The 27,357-nt window shown below is 42.0% G+C and overlaps 1 protein-coding gene across 4 annotated transcripts in view; it reads left to right on the forward strand.

The window, feature by feature from the left end:
- The window catches only part of LOC112996159 (interferon-induced GTP-binding protein Mx-like), a 44,227-nt gene that overhangs the window by 1,795 nt on the left and 15,075 nt on the right, over nucleotides 1–27,357 (forward strand). For 2 of the 4 annotated variants that reach the window (XM_064525236.1, XM_064525258.1), the window contains exons 2-7: nucleotides 8,642–8,832; nucleotides 9,710–9,814; nucleotides 19,056–19,241; nucleotides 24,137–24,468; nucleotides 26,010–26,205; nucleotides 27,166–27,303. In XM_064525236.1, coding sequence (XP_064381306.1) covers nucleotides 24,193–24,468; nucleotides 26,010–26,205; nucleotides 27,166–27,303 — 610 coding nt within the window. In that variant the 5' untranslated portion in view covers nucleotides 8,642–8,832; nucleotides 9,710–9,814; nucleotides 19,056–19,241; nucleotides 24,137–24,192. Of the gene's footprint in view, nucleotides 1–8,641; nucleotides 8,833–9,709; nucleotides 9,815–19,055; nucleotides 19,242–21,120; nucleotides 21,269–24,136; nucleotides 24,469–26,009; nucleotides 26,206–27,165; nucleotides 27,304–27,357 lie in introns of those variants that run through there. The other 2 variants (XM_064525252.1, XM_064525243.1) reach the window with 2 other exon arrangements.

The following is a 27,357-nucleotide window of genomic DNA, read 5'->3' on the forward strand; positions in this document are numbered from 1 at the left end:
GAGGTTTGAATAAGTAGGTTGCAGCTGCTTTTATACACTTCTTAGGGATGTTACAGCCTGGCAGCTAAATCAAATCTCTCCTGTGCTGCTGATAGAGGAGTCTAGTCAGTTGTATTTTAGCGTTCCTCTCTGCCAGAGCAATACCAAGACATACAGCTTTTGTATAGCCATTTTCTTGAAGTATACATCTTCACATGCCCAATAATTTACTCAGGGAATGTTTGTGTTACTGTCTGAATGTTTATTCCTTTACACTGTAATCACTTCTGCATTACATGCCTGAACTATAAAAATAAATAACATAATTACAGTAATAATGGTAGGCACCCTTTAGCATGCCAGGCTCTGAGATAGTCCTGGAGCTCAGTGTGGTTTGACAGTTACTGCCTTCTACTCTAGCCTAAATTAATCTTACATCAATTACAACAAATTTTACATCAATTTCTATTCAGCAGTTAACATGAAATGTACTACTACATTACCCTTTTGTGGTAAAAAGCAAAATACGAAGTACACCCTTAGCTCTGGCATCACCGAGCCTCAGCAGAATCTTAGCTTACTGCTCCTTTGACAGCGTACAACCCTTGCCACCATGAAGAGTCCCCCTTAAGGAAGTGATAATGGTGTTGTACTGTTGTCTAAACAGCTTTTCATCATAAGGCTGCTCTGGGTATTTGATTCTGCATGTAAATCCAGTGGATAATGATTCTGATGTAGCCAAGAACAGCGACAATAATTAGAAGAGTAATCGTTTGCGTTATTAGCATTCTCACAGCCATATTCAGATCACACAGATATTGCTTGTTTTGGTTCTGTGTGGAGCATCTGTGTCAAGATGTGTTTTGTCCGGGTTGTATTACTGTCAGTTTCCATTAACTGGCAATCTTTTATTTTCTTAGCTATTCAAGTGGAAGCATCTGCTGTATACATTATTTATCATTGATTTATAAAGTGAGCATCATCTCAGGCCACTTGGGCCTTGCCTAATCATTCCAAAAGAAGATTGATGCTGTTATTTCCAGACAGCGGAGGGCTGGTTGTTAGCCTGTCACCAGAAAGCAACTTCCCAGTACTCCATTCTTTACAAATGGGCAACAGTAAAAATGCATGCTGTTGTCTAAGTCACAGATCGAACTGCATGGGAACCCCTGAGAAATGCTCTTTAACTCCCTTGTGTGCACATTTTCAGAAATGCAGCTGAGTCAGCTAGACTGTGTGTGTTAATAATATGCAGCGTAGAGTAGCAATCAGCTTTGTTTTCCATTGCTAATGCCACAGTGTTTAAATATGGGAGGCAGAGGAACATCAAGTACTTTGATACCTCTCTGATCTCAAGAAGTTACAAAAAAAGTGATCTCTTGAGTAACAGGGTGCCACTTTTCCAAACATTTTCCGAGTAGGAGCAATGTTACAGAGAGCTGGTTTGAAAATGGAATTTCAATTTTGCACACAATTGGAGCACTTTTGAAAGAACTGGCTTCTAAATTGGAATGAAAAGCATTTTTATGGAACTGTAATTTTGAAAAATTAATCTGGGAAATGCTTTTGGATTTAAAAAATCAGAAGAATAGGAAATCAAATATTTAGACTTCTTTTAGTGTGAGGCCATAGGGTGTAGAATCTCTTATGCAGATGTCCTTACATTCCCTGTCATAAGCTCTAGACCACAACCAAGCTTCAGCCGCAGAGGTTAGTGCTGTAAATGCCACGTAATGCTGTCTGTGTCACATAATGCTGTCAACCACAAAAGCAGCAGGTAGGAAGCAATTTGTTGTGCTCTCCTTGGTCAGGTAAATGCTGTAGTTTTCATCGCACTTCATGAAATACTTCTAGAACAGCATGAAGTATTACCAACAAGAAATGAGACTAAAACCTTGGGGGGGGGGTGATCTTTTTCTAAATCACAATACACAGACGCAATGGGAAAACACGAGCTTTTATGTGGCAGCATTACTCGGGGCTTGTTTTTCTGTATTCGAAAGGAAAATGCCACAGCAGGTGGCAGCAGTGTCTTTCCAGACCTTGGTATATCTTGTCTGTAGAAGTACCAAGAGCTCTTGCGGAGTGCCTACTAAAACCAACAGATATCTGCTCTGGTCATAGTGCAATTACAGCTGGGAAGCCAGCTGGAAGCTTTGCTTGTAACTTGCTAGATCTTAGTTTCCTGCACTTTGCTAGTAGCAGGCTTCCATTTCCTTTTAATTGGCTCTACAAGGGTATGAGGATGATTGACTTTCAAGAGAGGCTGGAAATGTATGTTTTTCATAACAAGTTTTTTTCTATGCCTTTTGTAACTTTGGCATGTGGTGTATGTTTAAGAAGTGTGCATTGTTTTTAAGCAACCTAACTTTTGGGACACGTTTAGGTTTCCTTTCGAGATGCAGACTCTCATGTCATATACCTACTGCAGCTGGAAGTATAATTGAAGTATATGGCTTTAATGTGGCTGGCTGAGGTGCCAGCTGCAGTAAAGCTGCAGCAACAGAGGCCTCCATGCAGCCTGCACCAGCCTTCCTGGGACCCGGACAGCAACCTCAGCATGTAGCTTAGCACTGAAGCCCATGGTTTTGTTGGACTTGCTGGAGTGAAGTTTGTCTGAAGATCAAGGGTGTCTATACCCCTAATTCTAATGTGTGTAAGCTGTTAGAATCAGCACTCTGTGTATCACTAATGAGTACTGGACTTGGTAAATGTCCAGGCTTGAAGTCTCAATAGATCACCTTGTTCACTAGAAAAAAAATAGCCCATGGTACTGCTTTTGCTGAAATCAGCAAAAATAAAAATAAAAAAAGGATAGTTTAGATAATTAGGAAGACTCGTGCTGGAGTACTGTTATGCATGTGAGTTTAGCTACTAATCATAGAAACACTAGTTGGACTGGAGCTCTGGAGCTCCAGTGTTGTGCTTAGAGCAGGGCTTTCCCCACCACCAGGTCCAGTCAGCTGTAGCTTTGTCTTCTGAGTGTCAAAATCCTCCAAGGATGGAGACAGTGCAAGTTCCTGGGATGAGCTGTTCCAGTACAGCTCTAACCTCTTGGTGAGGAATTATTTCCTAATAACCAACCTCAAGCTCCCAAACTACACCTTGTGGCTGTTTTCTCTTATTATACTGTATGGCACTACCGAGAAAAGTTTGACTCCAAAACCTTTGTCACCGCCACTCAAGTAGTAGTCAGCAGTTAGTAGGTCACCCCCTTAACCTCTTCTTCTAACCAAAAAGCCCAGCTCCCTCAGCCGCTCCTTGCAGGTCCTGTGCTCCAGACCCCTGGCAAGCCTGAGCCCCCTTCCCTGTACCCTCTCCCAATTACTGCTGAACTGTCAGAGGTTAGGAGGCATCACACCACTTTACGCCGTACTAGATTCATGTTCAAATTTCTCTGCAAATATCTGCCTGTTGTTCAGCGTTCCTCACAAGAAGGATTCACATAGGTCCCTCATATCCCCAGACCATTTAGAGAGACATTTTAGAGAGAAGCAGTTAGAAAAAGTAACTATCATTTCCACTTCTCCCTCCAGTGGAAATGTGACACAATCAATCCTATAATGAGTGGAGTACCTGGACAGAGGCTCTTTTTATCTCTCCATTTAAGAGAATGAAAAGTGTTTCAAGGTCGTGACATGCCCTTAAAATTTCCTGATGGATCTCTTGCAGTCCAGTCTGATGGCAGCAGTAGGAAATATTGATCAAGTAATAGGTAAAACTATTAATACTTCCAGTGCCTCAGTGGTCAATAACTGTTACTTTAAGTAAGTTCTTTGTGTAATGTCATCTGTCTCAAAGTAGGAAGTTTCCACAATTTTTAAAAGAAAAGTATAAGAAAGGAAAAGTTCTTCAACAGTGAAAGAATACACTCTGTTGCTCTTTCATAGTCTGTGCTTAAAGCAAAACTCCCAGTGACTTCAATCCACTCAGAAGAGCAAAGAGAAGCTGGTGCTTTTACTTCTACATAATGCCTGGTGGGAAGTAATATGTGAGCTTCATACCTCTAAATCTCTTCTTAGCAGCAGGTGGAATGCTGAAAGATGACTAGAATTCAAGGGATTAAGATGGGTGTTTTTAATAATGTTTGAGTGACAGCAATTCCTCCTGTCCTGGGAGTGTGAAGTTTTGATTTCACTTCTCTGCTTTGATACAAGACTATAGGGAAGGGGGGCATAGCTCAGGTGGCTGGATTTTCTCCTGGGCAAGATTTTCAGCAGCATAGGAAATGTAGATTCTCCCCCTCAAATGCAAGGGTTACATTAGCAGCTCTAACATGATTTTTCCCTGTTCCAGAAAAGAGCATAGTAACGGATGCTTTAGGCTGGCCCTGTCTCCAGTGCAGGCCTCATTAAAAATAAAAACCATGTTTGTAATGGTTATGTTTTAGCCAAAAGCAATATTCATTTCAACCGCATACTTCTAATAGAAGTCTTCTGTAGCTATGCTTTCTATAGTTGTTCTCTGTCTCTTGGGCATTCCCTACTAGTGAGTTCTCAGGGACGAGCCTGAACTTCTCTCTTCTCCCCAAGGCCAGGAGATCTATAACAAGTTGTATCTGGAAAAGAAGAATAAGGTCTTTAAGCAAGACTTTCCAAAGGGTTATATGTGCTTTGAAGTCACATTAGGCTATAAATCCGAATTTTGCTCCTAACCTGGCTCATATTGAATATCATTATATATTATCTTGGCTCATCAGTGAATATCACGACCAGATTTTTTTGCCTATAAAGAGAAAAAGGGGCAGAATTAGACCCTGAGTAGCTATTTCTGGACTTTGAAGCCAGAACAGAAAACACCATGTACAGCTAGTTTCTGATTTTGCTTCTGATAGGCTAGGATAGAATTGGAGTTCAGGAGCTAAGCTGTGCTTGCTGTGGGAGACATGTCCATCACAGTGATAAATGAACTCATCTTCTTGGAAACACAGTTTCCTTTTGCTGTCTTTGGTTGCCAAGTGTGATTTAGTACTTGGTATTGATCAGGACCTTCAACACATTCCCTGCCTGAAGTTTCGTAGGAGCTAAGGCACTAGACCTGCCCACTCTGTCATCTGAAGATGACAAAAACTGAACGTGGAACTTATTGCAAGAAATTCATTGCAGTGATTTACTACAATGTGTGAGTAAGGTGTAGGGCAGGTACACCAGATTTTCCTTCCTGAGTTAAAGATTTGCTTTACTCATTTTAAACTTAGCTGCTCTCTCTGGATGTCTTTTCCCAGCCGACAACCTTGACTCAGGAAGATAAAAATGAATTGGAAAGGGACAAGCGATCACTTCAAGGCCCTTCTCTTGAATACTGGCACAGAAGCTGGCTGGAGCCAGTAGTAGTAGAATTTTTATATAAAAAAGGTAGACGATGACTGAGGAATCTTTTCAGTGCAAGATATAAAAAACTAAGAAAGTATGAGCTTTCCTCACATAGGCCTGCTCAGTAGATCCTTTAAAACTTCATAGTTACCTGTGGTTCTTCTGCTGAAAGAGAGTATTTTTGGTAATCTCATGTGAACGGGCTGAATAGTGGAGATGGGGGTGACATTAACGCAGCGTAGATGTGTTCCAACAAGGGAAGAGGGTTCATTTGTGGGATTTAGTGTTTAATGCATCTCTGTATTTTGAGTATCAGTCTAGAGTAGAAAATGCAATCATTCCAAACTGAGTGAAATGGATAATGACCACATGATATATACATTAAACATTTTTGGAAATAACATCAAGCATATTGAATCATATTTTACATAGTGTAAATTCTTTAAAAGAGGCAGACCAATTTCTCAATATACATAAATCAGTGTGGCTAAGGACTGGAACTGAGTTAACTAGAGTATTAAAACTGTTCATTCAAGGGATGCTGAAACCTGTTAATAATCATGAGAATATCTAAACAGTTCCCAGGGGAGAATGAATCCTGGCATCTGGATATTTACAAGTGGTTATATTTTTCCCTCACTTTTTTTACCTTCCTCATATGTGACAATAAGAAAGGAATAAAAGGGCATTTCCCAATACAGCTAAGACAGATAATGTCAGTTGCTCACAGATGTTTAACATTTCAGCATTAGAATTTGCAGGGGGAGCCTGAAGCCTAAAAACAGTGCTCGTAGTATATCTGATCGCACATGAACTGTTTAGGTGGAACTAGCTTCGCATGTGCTTTCTCTGCTTCTGTTCCTTTAATCTTGTTACGTTAAAAATTACTGAGATGAGATCCTCAGTTTATGTAAATTAGTGCTTTGAACAGCACAGTAAATGGTAGCAGAGGATCTGGCAGAACGGCATGTCAGCAAGAGAGATTGTCAACTAAATCAGTATTGTCTCTCCACTATGAAAATGTCCGTAAGTCCCAGCTGTTTGTTTTTCACTCTAGCAAAACAGAGTCACACAGACACCAGGCTGTGAATTTTGAAAGGAGGAGGATGCTTTCACCCATCTCGGGAATAAACACCCGATGAGACAACTGTGTAAGGAAATCTGCAGGGCTGATTACATGCCTGAATTGCATCAGCTAGCTCATACAAATTTTCAAGTACTTCAGAAATAGCCTTTTTATAAGAAACAAGACCTTGTCCCTGACTGATGTAGGTATGTTTCATTGACATTTTATGAACTAACTATATATATGTAAAACAGTAGCTTATCTTATGAGTCTGTAAGTGCAGATTCCTCTATGGGAAATTCCTAGGATATTGCACATCAGTTTTCACAGGATTAGAAAATTACTGTTGTACTGGCATATGCATAAATTTGAGGACTAGAAAAGGTTAGGCTGTGATTTTGCTCCTCTCTAGAGATTTAAGGTGTTAGAAACAGAGCTGTTTGGAGCTCGTCTACTTGAGCAAAGCGGAAGCAGGCATGGACTGAGAGCATGTCTGGGCAAAGGAGGTGCACAGTACTCTTGTCACCTGCTTATGAAAGGTGTAATAAACCTGACAGTAGCAGCAGCTGCAAAGAAAGCAGGTGAAGAGAGAGCTGTGTCACCATTCTGCTTAATTATGACCCATTTGATAGCAAATCGTTGTCCTCTGACACCCACCGAAGTGGGGCTTAATGTCCAGTCTAGACAGGAGCCTGCTCAAGAAGGGGCAGCACTGCTGGGGAAGGGAAAGCTTCTTGGAGGGGAAAGGGCAGCCGTTTGGGGTATAACCTTCTGTTTTGAGAGAATAAAGATGGCCTCAGTTCAGTATGCCCTGGACAGGCTAGAGGGTGAGGCACGTTGTCCCTAATACAGGTAGAGCCAGCCCCATCGGTTACAACATGTGGTGGATGTTAACATATTTGCTATTCGGCTGCCCTTTAAGAGAAATGCAGTAAATTATGTCATGGAAAACTCTTGACCATTTAGGAAAGTGGTGTGAGAACAGCAGCAAAATAAAATCTCTCTTTTTTGTGCACGTGGTGGTTAGTCAAGGGAAGGGAGGAGGAGTACGGTGTGGTGTGCTGCTGGGTTGGGCTTACAGTGTCAGAGGCTGTTACACTTTGATCCATACAACAGGAGAGCTGTGGGCAGCAGCAGGGAAGTTTTCTTTCACTTCTTTGTCACAGTACTCCACCTTTTCTGCGAAGTACCGGACGTACAAGGTTGTTCAAAGACAAGGCTGTTCAAAGTCCGGTCAGCCTTCAGCCCCTCCTCCTGGAGAGGGCTCTCTGTAGCGCCAGTCACAGCTATCTGTGGAGATGGGTTTTTGGGACAGAGAAGTCCATCAGGAACTGAACTTCTTGTGCTCTCAGCCCATTTCTCTTTCGTGAAATGGCACCTGAGGACTTTAGAGAAGAGCGGTGAAAAAGCCCCTACAATTTGTTCATGTGAGCCGTCAAAGGTGGGGTTGTCTGTAAAGCAGAAGACGTTATTCTAAAGCAGTTACTGGGTATTTGCAGTGGCACTTTTAGGCCAGAGCTGTAATCACTGAAGTGAACAGGGATATGTGGAGCCCCGTTGAAATTTTGAGGTCCAGACACCTTACACATTCCTAAAAATCACCCCTAGTTTGTCTGTGCAGAAGAAGCCAGGGGAGTGTTGATTCTACAGGACTTTTCAGCCTATGAAGTCACCATGCTCATCTGATCTTTTGCAACCCTCTGGCAATGACTAGAGAACAGTATAGCCCATGTAATTGATATAAAAAGCTACCTCATAGAAAAGAGTAACTGTGTAACACCAACCACTCAGGAGGAACTCCTCATTCAACATAAATACGACCCCTGGAAGAGTTTCCTTATTTTCCTGAAGCAGTAAGTCTTTCAGCACACTCTAAAGATCAGTAGATTAGACCCAATTTTAGATCAAGAGTGCACAGCACATAGAAAAGTGGCCCTCAGAGAAAGGCCTGCAATCTGACCCTTGGCTGCTTCTGCGGGGAGCATGTGCTGGCTCCACATGTCTGAGCCATTCGTTCTTTGCAACGTCCATTGAATATCCAAGTCGTCTTTGTACAATGTATTGGAGGGTTCTTGAGAGCAAGTGCCAAAGCAAATGACAGCCTTTTAATAGCGAATTACAAACAGTATATTATAGTATAACATCTGTTTACCGAATAACTCCTCTTTAGATAACATTGTGCACTACTTTGTTGGTCCCTCACACACAGAGACTAACTACTGAAAGTAGCACTTAAGGTCTTTTTTTTAACCTATAAGGGATTTTTTTTTTTTTTTGATATCAGAAAGCAGCAATTCTCTTGGGCAGCAAATGAGAGGAAAAGACCCAGCCTTGCATCAAACTCATCAACAGCTTGAGAGGCCTCAGAGCAGAAGAGGATCTGGCTTTTCCAGCAATTGCAGGGACTGGAGATGGGAATTCAGCAAAAGCTCTGTTCTAGAAGCCCTGTCTGTATTGCTGCTCCTAGAGACTGTGGTAAGAATTAACTTCATCAGCTTTTCATCCCAAGTCTCTTGCAGTACTGATGCACGCAGAGGCAGCATTGTTTTGTTTAAGGGTGCATTTTGCTTCAGCTCAGTTATGCGCTTTTGAAGCAAATCTCTGGGTTGTCTCCAGTCACAGCATTTTGGTTCACATCACAGAGGAGACTCAGAGCTGGATTCCTTCTGGATGAAAGCAGGCTAGCCGATGTGCCCCAGGAGTGCACCTAATGCACCTCAATCACTCACAGGTATACAGTCCTTGAGACCAAACAAGAGCTAGTCCAAAGTAACCATTCTCTCCCCCAGGAACTGTTAATAGCATGGGTGTCAGGATTGTGGCACTGGGTATTTTGCCCCATCAATCTGCACCTGTGGGTCCACACGGAGGGAGACACAGCCTAAGCGTGCTGGAGACCTGCGGAGAGACACAGGCAGCACTTGTGATCCCAGGGACAAGGGAACCTGAGCGAGGTTGTCAGCTGTGCCAGGCAGTCTTTGATATCACCTTGGGTAGCTTTGCCCACAGCCCTGTCTGTTAAACTGAGATATCTGTTTGTAAAACAGGCTAAATGTAACGTACTTGTACATGTGTATGTATGACTGTAATGAGCACCGTGAGTTTGAAGTGAAGGGGGATTAAAAGCCCGATCAGAAACTCCTCTGTGTCAATAAATGTTCGCCACAACAAATGTTAGAGACTTTGATCTTTAATGCTGGAAAACTACAAAGTAATAATGGGTGGTGTCTTCAGTTATAACAGATTCATGAAACATTACATGGCTTTCAGATGGGAGGCTAACATTTGCCTTTCATTCTTTCTACAAGACTAGTGGTTTCAATTGTTTTATTTCCATGGGTGTTGTTCCCAGATGTCTTTTAGAGCTCAGCCTGAAGACAACTAAGTGCACAGACCAGTGGGAAGGGAAGAAATTTATGCAGAGATGGGGCAAGAGCCTTGTAGACCCTCAGAAGTGGTGAGTGAAATCTGAAGAGGTGACCATAACTTGAGGTAGAAATGACAAGCTTTTAATCTTGAGCCTTGTTCTGGACCTCTGTCTGCTCTCCAGCTTTTCTGGGTGGGAGGGTGCCCAAAAGGGTCCAGGTCACTGAAACTCAGTGGGCCAAGAGTGTTCCCTGCAGCACTGAGACTTACATATGCAGAGCCATCAAATAAACATCTGTGCACATATGCACTGCACCTTTATCAGTACTTTTTGATCCCCTTGCATCTAGAAAAATGCAATGGCACAGGGACATCTCACAAGAAGCAACATATCCTGAATCTCAGTGGTTTGATTGTTTCAAAGCAGAGGTGGGCATATATAGAACAGCAATGCAGAGGTTTGTACTCTCATGTTCTTTGGTGCTAATGTTTCCCTACGTTTGATGTCTATCAAGTGTTATATTTATGAATGTGGAAGGGAGAAAGAGAGGGAGAAGAATGAAGAAGGGAAAAATAAATTAGTTTTTGAGATAAAGTACAGTGAGGAGGTTGGGGAAATTACTTTGGTTTTACTTTGAACACATTGGCTACAGAAAAAAATTCAGCAAAAATTTATTTTCTCTTCTGAATTTTTTTCCAGCTTGTCTGAATAAACAGCCCTATGAAGCATTGAGCATTGGTACTGGATGGATCTCCTCTCTCTAGTCCATGATTTAGCAGCTGGTATTGGACTTAGCCAAGAATTAATATCCATTGAAATCAGGTCCCCCATGTCCCAGATGCCAGGAATTGTGAGAGCAGCTGTGGGAGATCAGCCACAAGATACTGAACCCAGAAACAGCAGAAGAGGGTTCTGGCTGGGAAGCTGGTGTATTTATAAGAGTAAAAGTGAAAGTGTTTTGATCTTTGAAGAGTTTTTCTGTGAGTGGGGGGCGGTCTCTGCAAAGGCAGAGAACAGAGCCATAATTTGTTTCCCAAGATTAGTGGATATAGAGCAAATGAGGGTTATGAGGTTGGCAGGGAGAAAGACTGCTGCGTGCAGTCATGTTTGAATGGAAGGAAACAATTCTGTAGACAGGAGTGTTATTCTGGGAACAAGGAGAGTTTGATTAGGATTGTGCGAAAGAGTTTTCTACAGAACTAGGGTTTGGGTTTTGAAGCCGCAGGAGGCTCTTATTTTAGGATTCTACACGTTTTTGTTCTCAACTCCATTCAGCCTCTCAAACTTTTCTCATTCCCTCTCCCCTTCTTGCTGAAGTTGAAAAAAGGACAGAGTGAAATTGCTTTCTTGCTCATAATATCCCAGGGATGCTTCCTTCCTCAGATGAAAGCCTTGATTTTTGAGGGGGGGTCCCAAATTCATGTGCATGTGGACTGCAGACTAAGCAGGGAGCCTGTCTCCCTGACTGCTCTGCTCCCCTGGCAGAGAGCAGGTGTTTTGCTCCAAAGCAGAGCTCTGGACAAATACAGGACAAGCCACCAGGCCAGGCCATTTCATCAGCAAGTCTTCCCTTTCCTTCCACTATTTCTCTGTCTCCTGCTCTACGGAGTTCATTTACCTCCACATTGCCTCCAGATTGCCCCTCGAACAGAAAAGCCCGGGGAAATTAGCCCATTCTTCCATGCAGATATAGGGTAGATGAGTGAGTTTTAGTGGTATGCAAGACCCTGTGGGCCCATTTGCTGTTTCTAAAAGATTCATATTGGAAGATACCGGAAACCCACTGACCTTACTGGTCATCCTTGCAGAACAAAAGAACTTGGACAAAGAGGTTTGCACAACATACAGCCGTGGTCTGCATTTGGGGGAGGAACGAGGAAAGGTTAGATTGCTGCAGTTAGGAAACTGAAAAGGATGGTATCTGGGCTGCCAAAATTACCTTCAGGGCCTCATTATTATGATTTCCTCCATAAGGAAGAGGCTTGTGAGGGGGCTGAGAAATTAAGTGATTCTCAGACAGCTTCTCACTGTCACTTGCCAAATAATACCTCTAAATACACTAGGGGGGAATGTCCCCATCTGAACACAGAAAAGGTGCCTACTCATGTGCATACCTCAGTGATCCTGAGGGTAATAACCTATGTAGCTGCAGGTCGTCTATATAAAATAGAGTGCTTCTGAGTCTGTAATTAATCACGTTATTAATCTGACTATATAGCCCCAAGTTTGAAGGAAGGCAGATGTCTGTAAGGTCATTTTGCATATCCTCATCATCTGTTCCTGGAGATCAGTCAAGATTTTGTAATAGGCAGGAGCTTTGGCTCACCCAAAGAAGCAGGGGAAGAATACTAGTCAGGAGATGGAAAGGGAGACACAATAAAGGGAGCTGAGAAGTTGCCTCATGCAGCTCTTGGCTCATAGTAGTAAAGGCATCTACTCCTGCTGAGTCACCAAGGAGAAAGTGCACTGCAAGCAGGAGCTGGAGCGAGCTGGAGCCTTCTTCATCTTCTGAGTGTGGGGAAGCGAGAGAAATTTCTGTGTTAACCTCAGACCCTTTCTTCCTCCAGAAATGCGTGCTTTGCTACACTAGAGCAGCTCCTGATCTTGGTCTGAATATTTACATTGTGAAACCCATACTTTCACATTTCCAAAGATGTCATATATTTTTACAACTAAATTAGTACCAATAAAACAATAATCAGCTTCTAGCTATATCCTATTTAAACCCTTCTGTATGTTCTGCTGTACAGTTGTACAATGTTGGTCAAGCTAAGCAAAAAAATGTATGTAGAGGTGTTTAGTTTCATCTATATATGGAGCTCCAGGCTGTATGTACCTGAAAGCTATGTCTTCATAGCCTTGTTTCTATTCTGTTGTCACCTTTAGCTGACTACTGCTTTGTCTCTTCTAGCACCTGAAGATCTTAGCTGTGGGATTGTGCCCCTACAGCAGACAGCAGTTGGAGCAAATTTTTGGAGCAAATAATGGGTGAAGCATGTGTTCCCATCTGCCAAAACTGCTACAGAGCCAGGCATGTTTGGCAAAGGGTACAGCCAGTGGGAGCACGAACAGTGTGATTCTCGGCACTTTTTGTTAAAGCCCCAGCTATCTGCCAGTAACTTGGAAAAAATTACTTACTGCATTAATCAGAGTAGAGTGAAATATGTGAAGAGCCCTATGAAAAAAGCATGAAGACTGAAGACAAAATAAAAGGCTATAGTCTGCTAGTGAATAGCATGACTCAGATCTCAGAGGATCTAGATAATCTTGTCTTTTCTGTCACTACATCATTTCTTGCAGCAGATAATAATTAGGGCTAAGATTTGTACCAGCTGGGGCAATAATGCTTCAGTCCTTTTTTGGATGGGGTAATATTAGGGCTGGTATATTTCTGTTTTTTCCTTTTTTTAATGACAAAATATAATTAAAGCCATAAAAAGAAAACAAGAGGAAAGGACTAAAATTATGAGCAATAAACAGTTCAAACTGGAAGAAGTTATTTACTGCTAGTACAATGCTTACTGAGAACTAGTAAAAGAAATTAAAAAAATGCCTGGGGTTTTTTTGTGTTCTCAAGAGCCATGCTTCACAGATGAAATAGCTATTTATCTGACTGCATGCCTCAGGGTGAGCTTTTCCTATGTTTTTTTTTTTCCTTCTTTCTTCTATAATCATCCCATCTTTGAGGATAAGAAATACGTGTGGGGAGAAAGGTGCAAGGAAGAGGAATGCAATTGAAAAGGCTGAGGGTGGAAAGGTAGGATAAATACTGAATTAACACTGAGCAGAGGAACACAGAGCATAATAAATATACTCATTTCCTTATTAATGTTTTTTAGTATGTGTTCTCATAGATTGATTATGGTTCAAATTTTTCGGTGAACTGCAGTACGTACAGCATGGTGCTGTTGTATGTCTGATTGCTGGCAGCTTTGCTGTGTCGCAAAGTCAGAAAGCCACTAGCAAATGTGAAGGTTTGGGAGCTGACTATAAGCTAACTTTGGCAGCATCTAACTGCAGCAGTGTGAGACTCAGCACCAACTGCTTTAATCTGCTGAGCTCCATATTGCTAAACCTAATTTATATGACCTACCAAAACTGGCTACCTTAGAGCTGCAACTAAATGGATAGCAGTGTTTTATCCTTGTTAACTATGCTTTTATACCACCACCCGATAGCTTGAAAAGTTTCTAAGCAAAAACTCATTTGTGAATTGTAGAATCCCTTTTCTTATATTTCCATTTCCTTTGACTTGAAAATTATTGATTGCTTCCTCCTTATTTTAGGGGTCAGACAACAGTCTCTGCTCAAATTCCTAGGATTATTCCGTTCCACATCCTTCAGGACTATAGCGAAAACTTGGTGAAATGTTGTAGCCTTTTGGAAAGCAAAGATCAGTTCAGTAATCTGCCTTTGGAGGGGAAAGAGACTACTGATGTCAGGAAGATTTTGAAGGAAAGAATCAAACATCTCTCAGAAGCTTTGCAGTGCTTAGCAAACCCCCCAGTTTAAAGCAGTTGTGCTAAGCCAAGGAGCTGTTCCTGCAATTTGCATGAACGTTAGCCATGGCTAATGACAACTGTGCCTGAGTTAGTTAAAGCTAGTCACAATTTTCAGTCATAACATTTGTTAGCCAGCACTTTTGCAGATATGGCCATTTTTTCAAGAGCTTTAAATACTAGATTTTTTAAAGGCTTCCTTTTGCTTTGGCTTTGGAAATCCTGACCGTTATGATCAGCTCAGTGCTAAGTGAAAACAATCTCTGGACCAGTGGATTTACCTGCAGTCTCCTGAATGAGGGGCAATGTTGGTCACGCTGACACCTGAACCCCGTTCTTGTGACTGAAGCCAAATTGCAGGGTCTCTGTTTTCTCACCCAATTCCTGCTTGCCAAACCTAAGTATCTCCCTATGACCCAAGGTGTCTGAGGCTTCTTCCAGCTGCTCTGTTGCCCTGTTCCCACAATCTACATGGCAGCTTTCCCTCATAATATTTCTTTCATAGCATTTTTCCTTCAGGTTCTTCCAGATTGTCTTCTCAAAGAACTCATTGAAGTCCCCAGCGGAGCAGGCAATATAATTTACTACAGAAGTGACTTATCCTTAGGGCTGAAGGTTTCTTTTGGAAGTATCAAATTCAGTTAAGCCACTTTATGCCTGCAGCAGGCACCCACCGGGACAGGAAAAAGCTCCTGTATTGGGGACATCAGGCAGAAATCTCTTTTGTGAGTGTGGAGCAGGTGACCATGGAGGTGGAGACGTCTTTCCCTCCTATTTGCATTACAACAGTAGTTACGAACTGTAAGTAGTCAAAGGACTGATGATTAGGGAGTGTCGGGCCCTGTCATTCTGCCACAGGGAATACCTGCCTACCTGCTGAATGGCAGCACAGTAAATAGAGATTTGGGCACTTACTGGGGTAATTGTTTGGTTTTGGGGTGGGGAGGGGAGTTGGTGGGTTTTTTAGCAGGGTTTTTGGGCATTGGTGGGGTTTTGTGTTTTCTCTCCCTTCCTATTTTTCAGCAGTTTATGGGCTTTTCTTTTTGTTTTACAACACCTCGGTTAATTTTCTTCATTTTTTCCTTTTTCTCCTCTATTATTTGGTAGCTTCTGTTTGGGCTTTTATTTATTTGGGAGGGTTTTTTAATTTATTTTTATTGTGGGTTCTTTTTCCTAGTAGTCCTTTGTGGGGGTTCTTTGTTGTTGTTCTCATCTATTTGTGGGATTTTTATTTAGGCAGCAGCTGCTTTTGTAGGGGTTTCTGGTCTGCTTCTCCCCCCCCCCCCCCCAACAGTTGTATGAAGAAGCTTATTTATTTGGGATTTTTTATTGTTTATTATGGTATTGTTTTTCTGAAAGTCATTTTTCTGCTTTTAGTTGCTTTTGGTAGCTTCTAGGTGCTTCTGCAGCTGGTATCTCCTGCTAGCTGCTTCCTGGTTAACAAGTTCTTGATTAAAAAAGGCCTGCAGGCTTAGCTGTTAACTGCCTGCTGATTAGGGAGTGCTGGGAGCGACTACTTAGCTGGGAGGTGGGAGCACAGGAGGGAGGTTTTCGTACTTGTGTGGGTGGCAGGGTGCCAGGTGGGGGGCAGATGCTCTGCTCCAGACAGCGTGGGACTGTGCAGCACCATGGGTGACAGGCTGCTGGGCCTCATCTCCAGCACTGCCTAAGAAAGTGTCTCTCGTGCATCTGAGGGGGCTTGGGCAGGAGGAGAGCTGGCATCCAGGCCTGGGGCTACCCAAGGTAGGCTGCTGGAAGCCTATGACTCCTGGTAGCAGGAAAAGGGCTCCTTCTACCGGCTCAAACCTGAGTGTAGAGTTGGTGCCAGCCCCGACAGCACAGAGAGGGGACAGGTGTGGTTAAGGGGACCCTCAGGGCCAGCTGGGCCCAAGCTGAGCATCTGCACCAAGAGGAAGCAATGAGTGGTTGTGTCTGGATATTCCCTGCTGAGGGGAGGAAGGGCACCTGTCTGCTGACCAGGCATGCTGTCATAGGAAGCTTGTTGCTTTGTGGACAAGCAACAGATCCTGGGTGTTGTAGGGAGACCACCAAGGCTCATCCTACCCTCTGACTGTTACTGCTTGTTGGTCACTGGAGTGAGCATCAATGTCAAGGGAGACCTGGAGCAAACCAAGAGTGACTACAGGGCTCGGGGGGGCAACGGACATGGGAGCCCACAGGGTGGTCTTCTCCTTCCTCCATGGGAAGGATTCAAGTTGGAGTGGACACAATCCTGAGAGTTAACAGCTGCCATTAACTACATGGCCACTGGCAAGGGGTGTCGAGGGCAACAAGAAGAGGTTCTACAGCTACTTGAACAGTAAAAGAATAAACAAGGATAGTGTGGGCTCACAGACGAATGGGGAAGGCAATGTAAGGACAGCAGACACAGATATGGCTGGTGCACAGATACGGTGCTGAATGCCACCTTTGTCTCAGTCCTCACCAATAAAATCTCCCAGGTCTTTGTGCCTAGAGACAGAATTGAATGAGGAGAGGAACTACAGGTAGTGGGAGAAGATAGATCTCCGAGATGTCTTGAGAAGTCTCAACCCATACAAATCCACGGACTCAACAGGCTAAACCCGAGGGTGCTGAAAGCTGCCTGCTGGTGTTGCAAGGGCACTCTCTGTCATCTTTGAAAGGTTGTGGAGACTGGGAGAGGTCCCCAATAACCAGAGAAAGGCAAATGTTACACCTATCTTTGAAAAGAACAAGAAGGACAATCCAGGGAAGTACAGACTGATTAGCCTCGCTTTGGTCCCTGGGACAATTATGAAATGAATCCTCCTGGAAGCCTTTTCTGAGTACCTGGAGGAGAAAGAGGTGATGCTTGACCAACCCGAATGCCTCCTAATATGAAATTATTAGATCAGCGAATGACAGAAGAGCAGTGCATGTCAGCCGCCTTGACATAAGCAAGTTTTTTGACATTGTCTCCTAAAATATTCTTGTATCTAAGCTGGAACATGGTGGAAGGGCTTAGAGGGTAGTGATTAATAGTTCATAGCCCACCTGGAGGCCAGTTACAAGTGGAGTTCATCAGGGGTTTATCCTGGGACCTGTTCTGTTTAATATCTTTCTCAGTGACCTGGAGAAGATGGAAAACACTGGCATCCAGTTTGTGGAGAAAACATAACTGGAGGGTGTAGTTGGTACAGTCCACGGCAGGGCTGCCATACAGAGGGACTTGAATAGGTTGGAGGGATGGGCCAACAGGCACCTTATGCAATTCATTATGCAATATGCATAAGGACATATGCAGAGTCCTACACCTAGGATGGACTAAATCCCTGCAGTGCGATGAACTGTGGACTGACTGGCTGTGGAGCAGCTCTGCTGGAGAAGACCTGGGGGTTGTGATAGGCATTAGGCTAGACATGAGCCAGCAGTATGTCCTGACAGCAATGAATGCTAACAGCACACTGGGCTGTGTGAACAGGGACACAGTCAGGAGATTGAGGGAAGTGGTTATACACCTCTGCTTGGCACTTGTTAGACCACATCTAGATGTCCACTTTTGGGCCCCTCAGTACAGAAAAGATATCAATAAACTGGAAGTAAGTCCAGAGGAGGGCCACCAGGGTGGTTGGAAGCTGGAGCACACACCCTGAGAAAGGAGGCTGGGAGAGCGGGGCTCCCTCAGTCTGGGGAAGGGACGGCTAGAGGGAACCATGTTGCAAAATTTTTCCGATATTACACAGAGCTTTTCTTCTTCTTTGAAACACAATGCTGTGGTTAAATGAAACCCCATAACCAAATCATTCACATAAGAAATGCACAGCTAAAAATTAATAAGCAAATCAGTACCTGTACAAGCCTATTCCATCACAACTAGGTCTCCTATATGCTTGGGTGCAAGAGGACTGATGTTAGAGGAAGACCAGAACACAGTCTGCAGCCGCAGCCTTCCTTGTACATTTGAATGCACTGTAACATAAGAAGGCAGGTCCCTCTCTGATGTCCATGTCCAGTTGTGGTGCTGGCTGTGCACAAGCTGGCTCTGTATTACTGTCTGCTATGCTCCCAGATCCAGAGTGCCCATGTAGGCTCAAAAGTAACCCATCTGAGTAACTGCTAGACAAGGAAGTAGGAAAAAGCTGACTCTTCTAACAAAGACTGTGTGACTTCTGCTCAGTTTAACCTCATGCACTAGAGTAAGGCAGTTTGAAAATCACAAAAAATAAAATCAGGAAGAGCGAGCAGCGGATAGAGGCAGCAGTCAAAATCACAGGAAGTGAGAAATAAGCGTTGATTTTGCAACAAACTTGACAAAGCCCCTGACTGGACAAAAAAACCTGATTTTGCTGAACAGCTTAGCACCAATAAAGACTCCCAAAATGTGGTCAAGGGAGTAGAGAAGACAACAGAAGGGGGAACATCCTGATGGAATAGCATCAAGAAACAATGCAAGGACCTGAGAAACAACTTAAAAGCTCAACTGCCCTGAAGCAGTGTGTAACATCTGGTTAATCACACTGAAGCATAACTTTGCCTTCTTGTCATAAGTGTTCAGTAAAAGCAGCATGCCCTGGGTGAGTGGTGGCATGGTGCGGCTGGGCTGGAAAGTCTCACAGTGAGATCGGAAAAATATTCACCCTCCTGGGTGGGGGTCCCTTGCCCACTTTCTTTCAGTACCAGCTGATGAGCACACTGAAACCCCTCCGGCTGGTTTCCAGGCAACCTGGCTGGTGGCACTCTGAACGTGCCCGCTGCCATCAGAGCCACAGCAGATGTGGAGCAGTCACTTTAGAGCCAATGTTTCGGGTGAGGAAAGGGGAGGTCCTTGCTAGCACTTCTGCCATTTGACTCTTTCTTCCTTCTGTCCACAGAGACTGACAGCAGTTTAGTAAGAAGAGAGGAAGCTGCTGAGTCCATCCCTTTTTCAAAGAAAGGAGAGCCTGTTGTGCCTGTTTTTATGGCATTTTTATTTTTGCTTTCCAATATCCCCTTTGGCATATTCTGTTTCTGCGTAGCACATGCCAAACGAGAAGGAACATTGCTGCCACATTAAAGAGGTACTGGCTATTCTTGTTGGCTTTTGAAAACTTAACTTTTGACTTCCTATTAACTCACTTTTACAGCATCTGTTACCACATTTTTCGTAGGTATTATAAAAGGACTGTTCTAGTCCTGCGAATCACCCCTATCTCCAATGATCACAGTTTAAGTCTCTTACCAAGTATTAGAAATCTGCTAATGTATGCTAGCGAGCTCTCTTTATGGCCTATGGCCTGGTACTTAATTCTTCTTTAGATGGGAATACTGTGTATGTCATTCTGTGTTTGTGGAACTGTGTCCTAGCAAAAACTCTTTTTGGCAGTTGTTATTTTATTAGGAGCATCACAGACTTGGTGCTCCCATTCCCAGTGGTTTTCTCCATACACCAGCACACAAAACGGCCCTTCATGCTTCTCGTCTGGGAGAAGCAAAAAGGGCTCATAAAAGTCATCTGAGACAGTGTGAGATGCTGCTGGAGCGTGAGGTAGGAAAGAAGAGATTGCGTATAAAGTATGTACAGAGCTGTCTCTGCTCCTGCAGGCAAGTTGTCTCAAGGAAAGAAAAGTGTCAAATGATCAAGAAGCTCCTCTGAAACAAAACAAGATGGCATTACAGTGTGCTAGGAGGTACTGCTTACATAATGCAACACACAAAGTGCTTTTTGTTCATCTCTTGCCAGTTCTAAGGAGCAAGGTGAGGGTTGACTTAATACGAGGGTGTGAGAAAAGCCTGTGTGCGTGTTCACCTTGTCCCTATGACAAGTGCTGAAGGAGATGGTGCTTTGTGCAGTGCCCGATGCAGAGGGCCTAGAACTCTGAATAAGGCTGTTAGGTGTTGCTGTAATGCACACAGCAAATAATACTTAGGACGCTGGGGAACTGGCATTAGGGAGGAAAGTGCTAGCAGACGGGAAAGCGTGGAAGGGAAACTGGGAACCTGGAAAGTGTGGGAACAGGATAGAGATAAGGTTTGCAAAGTGGAAGGAAAGGAAAGTGAAGACAGAGTTGTGAGCTGAGGATCCTGGAAAGACTGACGAGAAAGAAAGGGGGGCCAAAGACTGCAATGGACTTGGTGGAAAGTAGGCCTGAGTTTCAATATGTTTGCAGTTCATGACTAGAATGCTAAGATGCACATGTGTGTGTGTGTGTGTGTAAATTATATGTAAAAGGAGGACAGCATGACTAATTTTGAGCCTGAAAGAAATTATTCCTGGGATTTAGTCTCCTCTGGGAAGTGTTCCAACCACTACAGTGTTTCTGACTCCGACTTTTTTTTTTGAGAGTCTCACAATCCTTGCTGTTTGATTTAAAACCTCAGCTCCTGCTGTTAGTCAGTTGGTAAACAATCCCATGTCTTTAAGAAAATACATTTTTAGCTCTGAATTTTTTCAATAAAAGTTTCAGAACAGGGCTTATACAGGCTTAAAAGGACAGCAAGGAAGAATTCAGAATTTCTGCTATTTCTCTCTTATTTTCCTTTTCTTTCTTTTTCTAAGATCTCGTGGTTTTAAGACAGTTACTTCATTTTGGTGCTGTTTTTATATGAGTTTACAAAAATAAACTTGAGAGTAGGTTACACAGCGAGAACACTTTAAGTCTACTTTCAGTCTTTTGTCATCTTACATTTACTTGTAACTGTTGAAATGCTGAATTGACTACATACTTATATGTGAGAAAAAAAGAATGTATTATGGATGCTAAAAACCATCATCTGTCCTTTGAATACCTTATACCAGTCACAAAATAAGATGATAGATCACACTGTAAAGCTAAATGGCAGTGAGGCCACCTGTACCCTTGAGGAGTTTAATTTCTGTTTCCTGGAAAGGCCATGTCAGAAAATTGGCTGGAGTAAAAGGAAGTGGAAGGAGATTAATAAACTGCCTGATTATTTCAGGACATGTCATAGACTTAGTTTCGTTTCATGAATTAGTTTCATTTCTTCTCATTCCTTTCACTCTGTATGGGTGGAGATGGTCAATAGAAAAGCACCAAGAGAAGACGAAAAAGGCTATTGGTTCTCCTTGCTACAGGACGCTACACAGGTAACAGTGTCTCTCTTCCTTCTTCTTTAAATAATCTTGCAATTTTTAATTGTTATCTGATAGCTGAATGTGAGAAGGGTGCATAGGAGTCTAACATTAGTATGATTACAAAAGGTTCCCAGGACTCATTTTCTGGGGGAGAAAAAAAAACAACAACAAAAAGAAATTAGTATCTCTGCCATCTTATGGCTGTATTATATAAAACACAGGGATTATTTCCTCTTTAAGGAAATGATTGAAAGATGGCATTTAAATTGGAAGGCATTTTTTTAAATGCATAGCTTGTAGGGCACTGTTCAGAAACATGGTGTAGATGACAATGTGCATTTATAGCATGGTAAGCTGTACATTACTTCGTTTCCTCAGAGAAGACAGGTAGAGTTAATGACTGACATAGAGACAGTTCTGGTAAGGGGGGGATGTTATCCCACTTCTACTATTAGCAGGTCATTCAGGGATAAAGTTTTGCCTGTAGATTCTGGCCAGTTTCGGAAGGACACTTGAAAAATTGCCTCTCGTTTTCTTCTTTCTGTCTGTCTGTCTGTTTTTCTGCTTTTGTTTCTGCTTGCTTTTGAAGTCGTGAAGGCTCAATACACAAAGAAGTGATTGTGTCTGCATGGCACAGTGAAGGGTTAGCTCAACTTGTCTAACTTTATTCAGATCCAGGGGCAGAACAGCTGGGTAGCCACAGAAATCCACACGTTTACTCACTCTGCTGCTCAATTTTGGTATCTTTTTTAGCCTGTATGTCCATGTGGCACTTTGGTCTGCAATGCAGACCTAGCTAAAAAGGGGTTTCATGTGTGTGGCCGGAAATAGCCCTTACACTGAAATGTTTCAAAGTTGGCACTTTTTTGTGAGACTCCTTAAATCTCAGTACCCTGGTTGTGTCACAGGTTTATCTTTCAAGATCTCCTTTTTTTTCCTTGTGGCCTTACTACACTATTTTTGCATTTCTTCTTATTGCTTATAAGGATGGCTAAAGCTTTCTGTATAACCATTCTGTGAACGAAATATGTTCATGTTTACAAGGCCACATACTAAAACCTGTACATGAATGACTCTTAATCCAACCCAAGGAATGTAAATAATAGTGTGAAAGGGACAGAAGATTGTTGCTGGGTAACATTTCTGGTAAAACGAAAAATCATAGGAAGTGTTTTTCCCTCTAAATTGAAGGGAAGGGAGAGAATGGATTGGATGGAGAAGAGAGGCAATAGAAGGAATTATTATTAGAAACATTATTATCAATAAATTATTTTGTATGGCAATAGAAAATGATAAAAGAATTTGGCTATCAGAGAATAGAGAATGTATGTTTGTTACAGGTTAAGCATTGAGCCCTCACTCAAGGGGAAAAAAAAAGGTTTTTATATTTGTTAATAGAAAGAGAAAAAAGATCACACTGAAACAGTACTGAAAAGGGAGGTGTGGAGAAAGATGAAGGAACTGTGAAATGAATACCTATAAAGAAGAGAAAGTAGGTCAGTTATCTTTATTTCTGGTCAAAAACTGAGCATTTTCCCTCCAGTCATTTAAGTTTATTTTTTATTTTAGTGTTTTCTTTTATGTATCAGCTATATATTGCTATTTGGCCTATTTGGCTCTCTCAACATATGAATGGATCTTTTCTGGAAATATATTTGGGCTTATGACTCTTTAGTCTGTCTGACCAAGGATCAGGACTAAAGACTAGTAAGCTGTTGTTTAAAGAAGACAGGAATATAAAAAAATGCAACTTTTTATTGTTTTATTAGAAAGAAGGCCTGAACAGGAAGTGTGGAATTAGTCTGTTCTTCTTTTTCTCTCTCTAAACTTGTTTTACACATTGGGAATACAACTTACGTTGTGTTGATCTTCCTATTTTGACATCTGCTCAAATTAGAAAATCTGCAAGTTTAATTCAGCCAAAAAATTAACAGAACAACAGTTATTTCAAGAAAAAAAATGTGTTTCTTCTTACTCTTTTTCCAAAGTGCTTGAGCTGAGCAGATTTGGATGGGGTGAGGGGAGAAGGAAGTAAAAATCCTGGCTTTGAAAAATACGGTGGCCATTTTTTTCTTTAAATCACTTTCTTTGTTGTTCACACTTTCCCTGGAAAATGTCACATCGTAAACCTCCAGTTTCTTCAGTCACCCACAGAATCTTCCAGGAAAAGCTCTCAGCAAAACTTCACTTTTAAATAAAGGAAACCCAAGCAAGAAAATAAAAAAGCCTCCCAGTCCTCCTTTTCCAACATAATGTTGAGCAAAGGTCTTTATTTGCTTTTTGAGAGGCAATTTTAAATAGAAGAAGGAGCCCTAAGATACTGAGCTCCTAAAATACGTGTAAAAGGCTAGACTTGCCTCTGACAATTATTTCTATTATAAGAGAGGGCAGGTGGCTGCCCAGCAGAATACAGCTTTGGGTTTTGGACTTCCATTGCCAGCAGTCCAGTCGTGTAAACTCCCTTTGTGCAGACGTGCAGCTCTGAAAACCTGACCTCACGTGACTGAAGTTAAGCATTCACACACTCTCTCCAAACCTGCCCAGCAGGTGCCATGGTGACTGAGCTTCTCAAAACACTTTTCAGCAAGTATTTCACTGAGGAAAATGGGCCTTCCACAAAAACCAGCTTAGCGTTTTGTTGTTCAGAATATTCTTGTTTACTCTGTTGCAACTTCTGTTTCTGAAAACTCAAAGAAGTGGAGGAGAAGTAGGGAGAAGTGTTTCAAATTTACCTTCTGGAGAGCAATTTCATTGATTTGAAAAGAGCTGTGGCACATTTGCTGAAGGATTGACTCGGTAATTAACAGTGGTGTTTTGATTTTCTCTGCTGTTACTACTAGTACAAGTTGGATTCACTGAACGCCCCATGTTTGATTTCAGAAGCTGTACAGAAGACTGGCTGGACCGGACAGTAATCGTCTTTTAGTGAAACAGTTATGAACAATGCACGTGATAAGCCAAGAAATCAGGAGGTCATGGATGGTAAACGTTTGCATCTTTTTCCAGAGGAAAGAAATGCTGCGTTACCTTTCGGAAAAGCACTTGTAGATGCTTCTGCAGTACCTCTTCCACCAGATTTAGATGACCAAGAAGCTCCTCCAAACCAAAACAGGATGGCGTTACAGGCACCAATGCGAAAGTCTGCGTTTCAGAGAAAGCCTCCAGAGCAGCAGAAACAGTTGGAGAAACTATGGTTCCGAGTACAGCATGAGGTAAGGCAGACAGCAGAGGAGCGCATAGATCCTTCCCACAGTTACTCGTGTTTCTCGCTTTGTGCCCCCAAATCAGCCCCTGTGTCTCCTTGGGTAATATGCACTTGTTAGGTCTAAGGGCAGGAGTACTTCTGGGGTCAGGACCCAAGCAGTCATTTGTGTAACTAGGAATATATATACATACAATTAATCTGCAGGCATAAAAAATACAAATATAAAAAATAGGATGGCAACAGCCCAGCAGCAATTTTACTGTATAATGTATGTCTGTTTTATTGGTCAAAATTAGCAAATGTTAAATGGAAATCCTAGAATCTAAGATACTTTTAACTTAAGGCTTCACTACCTTCAACAGGAATATAAAGAAATGTTAATATATATGTGTTCTGTATCTAACACTGGAACAGCAGAACAAATTTTTTTTTTAAGTCTATTAATGAAGTTCTGAATGGTTAAGCATTTACTAGCTAGTGAACATTGTAATGAAGATAGTGGGGAGGTGTTACCAAAATGGTTTTAAAATATCTGCATCCAGGGATGAGTACTGTCTTTCTTATCTTTGAAAGAAAAATCTACTCTTTTTTGCTTACATCTGATACACATATTTTCAGAGGTGGCTTTCTTAGAACAAGGTGATGGTTACCCACTTCAGCTTTAATTTTCTAAACATCAGGTATGAATGTAGTTGGGCTGTTAAGTCTTACAAAATATTGATGTTCTCAAAACAGCTTTTAAAATGCAGCAGTCAGACTGGAACATGAAAAGAGGAACTGGGAGAAGGAACCAAGTTGATCTTTATGCACTTAACTGGAAACATTTAACAGCAGGTAGACCAGTTTTGGAAAGGGCTGGAAAGGAATCGGTTTGGTTTCATAAAAAAAGAAGATCCTGTGTTAACATTTGGTACGTAGTACCCAAAACAAAAACTGGCACTAATTAGTCATTTCAAAGAAATCACTCACTTTGACTTACCTTACCTTACTTAAAACTAAAATGAGGCAATGAAAGAAGACATCATGATTTAAAAGATTTTTTGCCATCTATTAAGGACTCTGCAGCAGAATCTTTTTGGTGTCTGCACACAAAGTAAATCTTCAGACTTCAAAATAAAGATTTAATATGTTTTTCTGTACTAAATTACCTTATTACTGAGACCAGCCTTCATTTGCATACATATCCTTCATTTGTAGATGAGTAAAATAAGAATGGCAGTTATTAAAAAAATAAATGAACAAAACACATTTAGTAGTGGAGTTTCCTCTTACTTTCCACCTCCACAGTTCTCAGATGATAGCTTACGAAGTTTGGTATTTTTATCAAAGATGTTTCAATCACTAAGCCAACCTCAACTGATTTTATTGTATTTGCAGACACCTATTTATAACACGGAGGTGCAAGGATGTACAGTGATACCAAGTAGCGATTGATATCAGTACATAAGGCTTATTAGAGGATGATGAGCTGGAAGAGATGCCTAGAAGGTTTTTGTGAAAATAACTTATCTAAAAGTTACAGAAAATGCAATGCAACTTTAATTCTAGCAGACGGAAGAACACATCTTGTACAACCAATACGAGCAAAAGATCCGCCCCTGTATTGATCTCATCGACAGCCTGAGGGCTCTTGGAATAGAAAAAGATCTGGCTTTGCCTGCAATTGCAGTGATTGGAGACCAGAGCTCTGGAAAAAGCTCTGTCCTAGAAGCCCTGTCTGGTATTGCTCTTCCTAGAGGAAATGGTGAGAATTCGTCCTCTCTTTCACCTGAATTTCACTTTGATGAGGTGGAAGGGCTTTCTTTTTCCTTTCCATCTGGGAGCAGATAACTCATTACAGAGACTGTATCTAAACTGTGGGACATGAGGGGCCTTCTCAGGTCTGATTTCCATTAGAAGAAATGGATGTGCAGGTGGGGAACTGGATTGCGTGGTCTGGACAATCAAGGGATCAGGACTAGGAAAAGTATAATGTAGCATATTTGCCCCAAATTGTTGACAGTTTGAGAGGTAGCATCAGCTGACGCAGTGTATTCCCCAGAAAGCAATACTACAAGAGCAGCAGAGTGTCAGTTCCATATGAAACACTAATTTTGAAATTTGCTTTCTTGGAGTTAGGTTTTCTTGGATGAAAGTTTTCTTACAGCAATTTTTTTGGGCAGAAAATGTAAAATAACCTTTATTAATAATTGCCTGCCTTGGATGTTATTCAAGTCAGAGAAGATTGTTGGAAAAGTTTATTTGCAGCTCAAGAAAATTCACCTTCCAGCTCCATATGTATATATGTATGTGTGTGTGCGTGCATATATATACACACTTAAAATTTCTACAAGTTCTGCATTAGTTGGAATTGCCCCCATCCTCAGCACATCTAGTCTTTCAGGTTGGACTTGAGAAAAACCTTTTTCATAGGATGGTGGTGCAACACTGAAACAGGTCACCCAGAGAGAGTGTAAATCTCCATTGCTGGAGGTTAGCAAGACATAGTTGGCCAAAGTTGATGGCTGATCACATCTAGAGCTGGTGACAGTCCTGCTTAGAATGGGAAGCTGGATGAGAGCCCTTTAAAGGTCCCTTGGAACATTTTTGTGGCTCTGTGCAGAGTACTAGGTATCTTTGTGTACAGCACACCATCCACAGCACACTGTATATTATATGTAACAACCGCTAACATGAGTTAATTCCATCTTTCGAACTATCATAGGTATTGTTACTAGATGTCCCTTGGAACTTAAACTCAAAAAATCACCTGCTACACAGAAATGGAAAGGGAAAATTAGTTACCGCAATACCAGTGAAGAGCTCAATAACCCCTCAGAGGTGGAGAAAGCAATAAGAGGAGGTAAGCTATAATGCATTCCCCTCTGATCTGACTTGCTCAATCTCCTGTGAATAC

Source organism: Dromaius novaehollandiae, chromosome 1 (assembly GCF_036370855.1).
Source record: "Dromaius novaehollandiae isolate bDroNov1 chromosome 1, bDroNov1.hap1, whole genome shotgun sequence".
NCBI lineage: Eukaryota > Metazoa > Chordata > Aves > Casuariiformes > Dromaiidae > Dromaius > Dromaius novaehollandiae.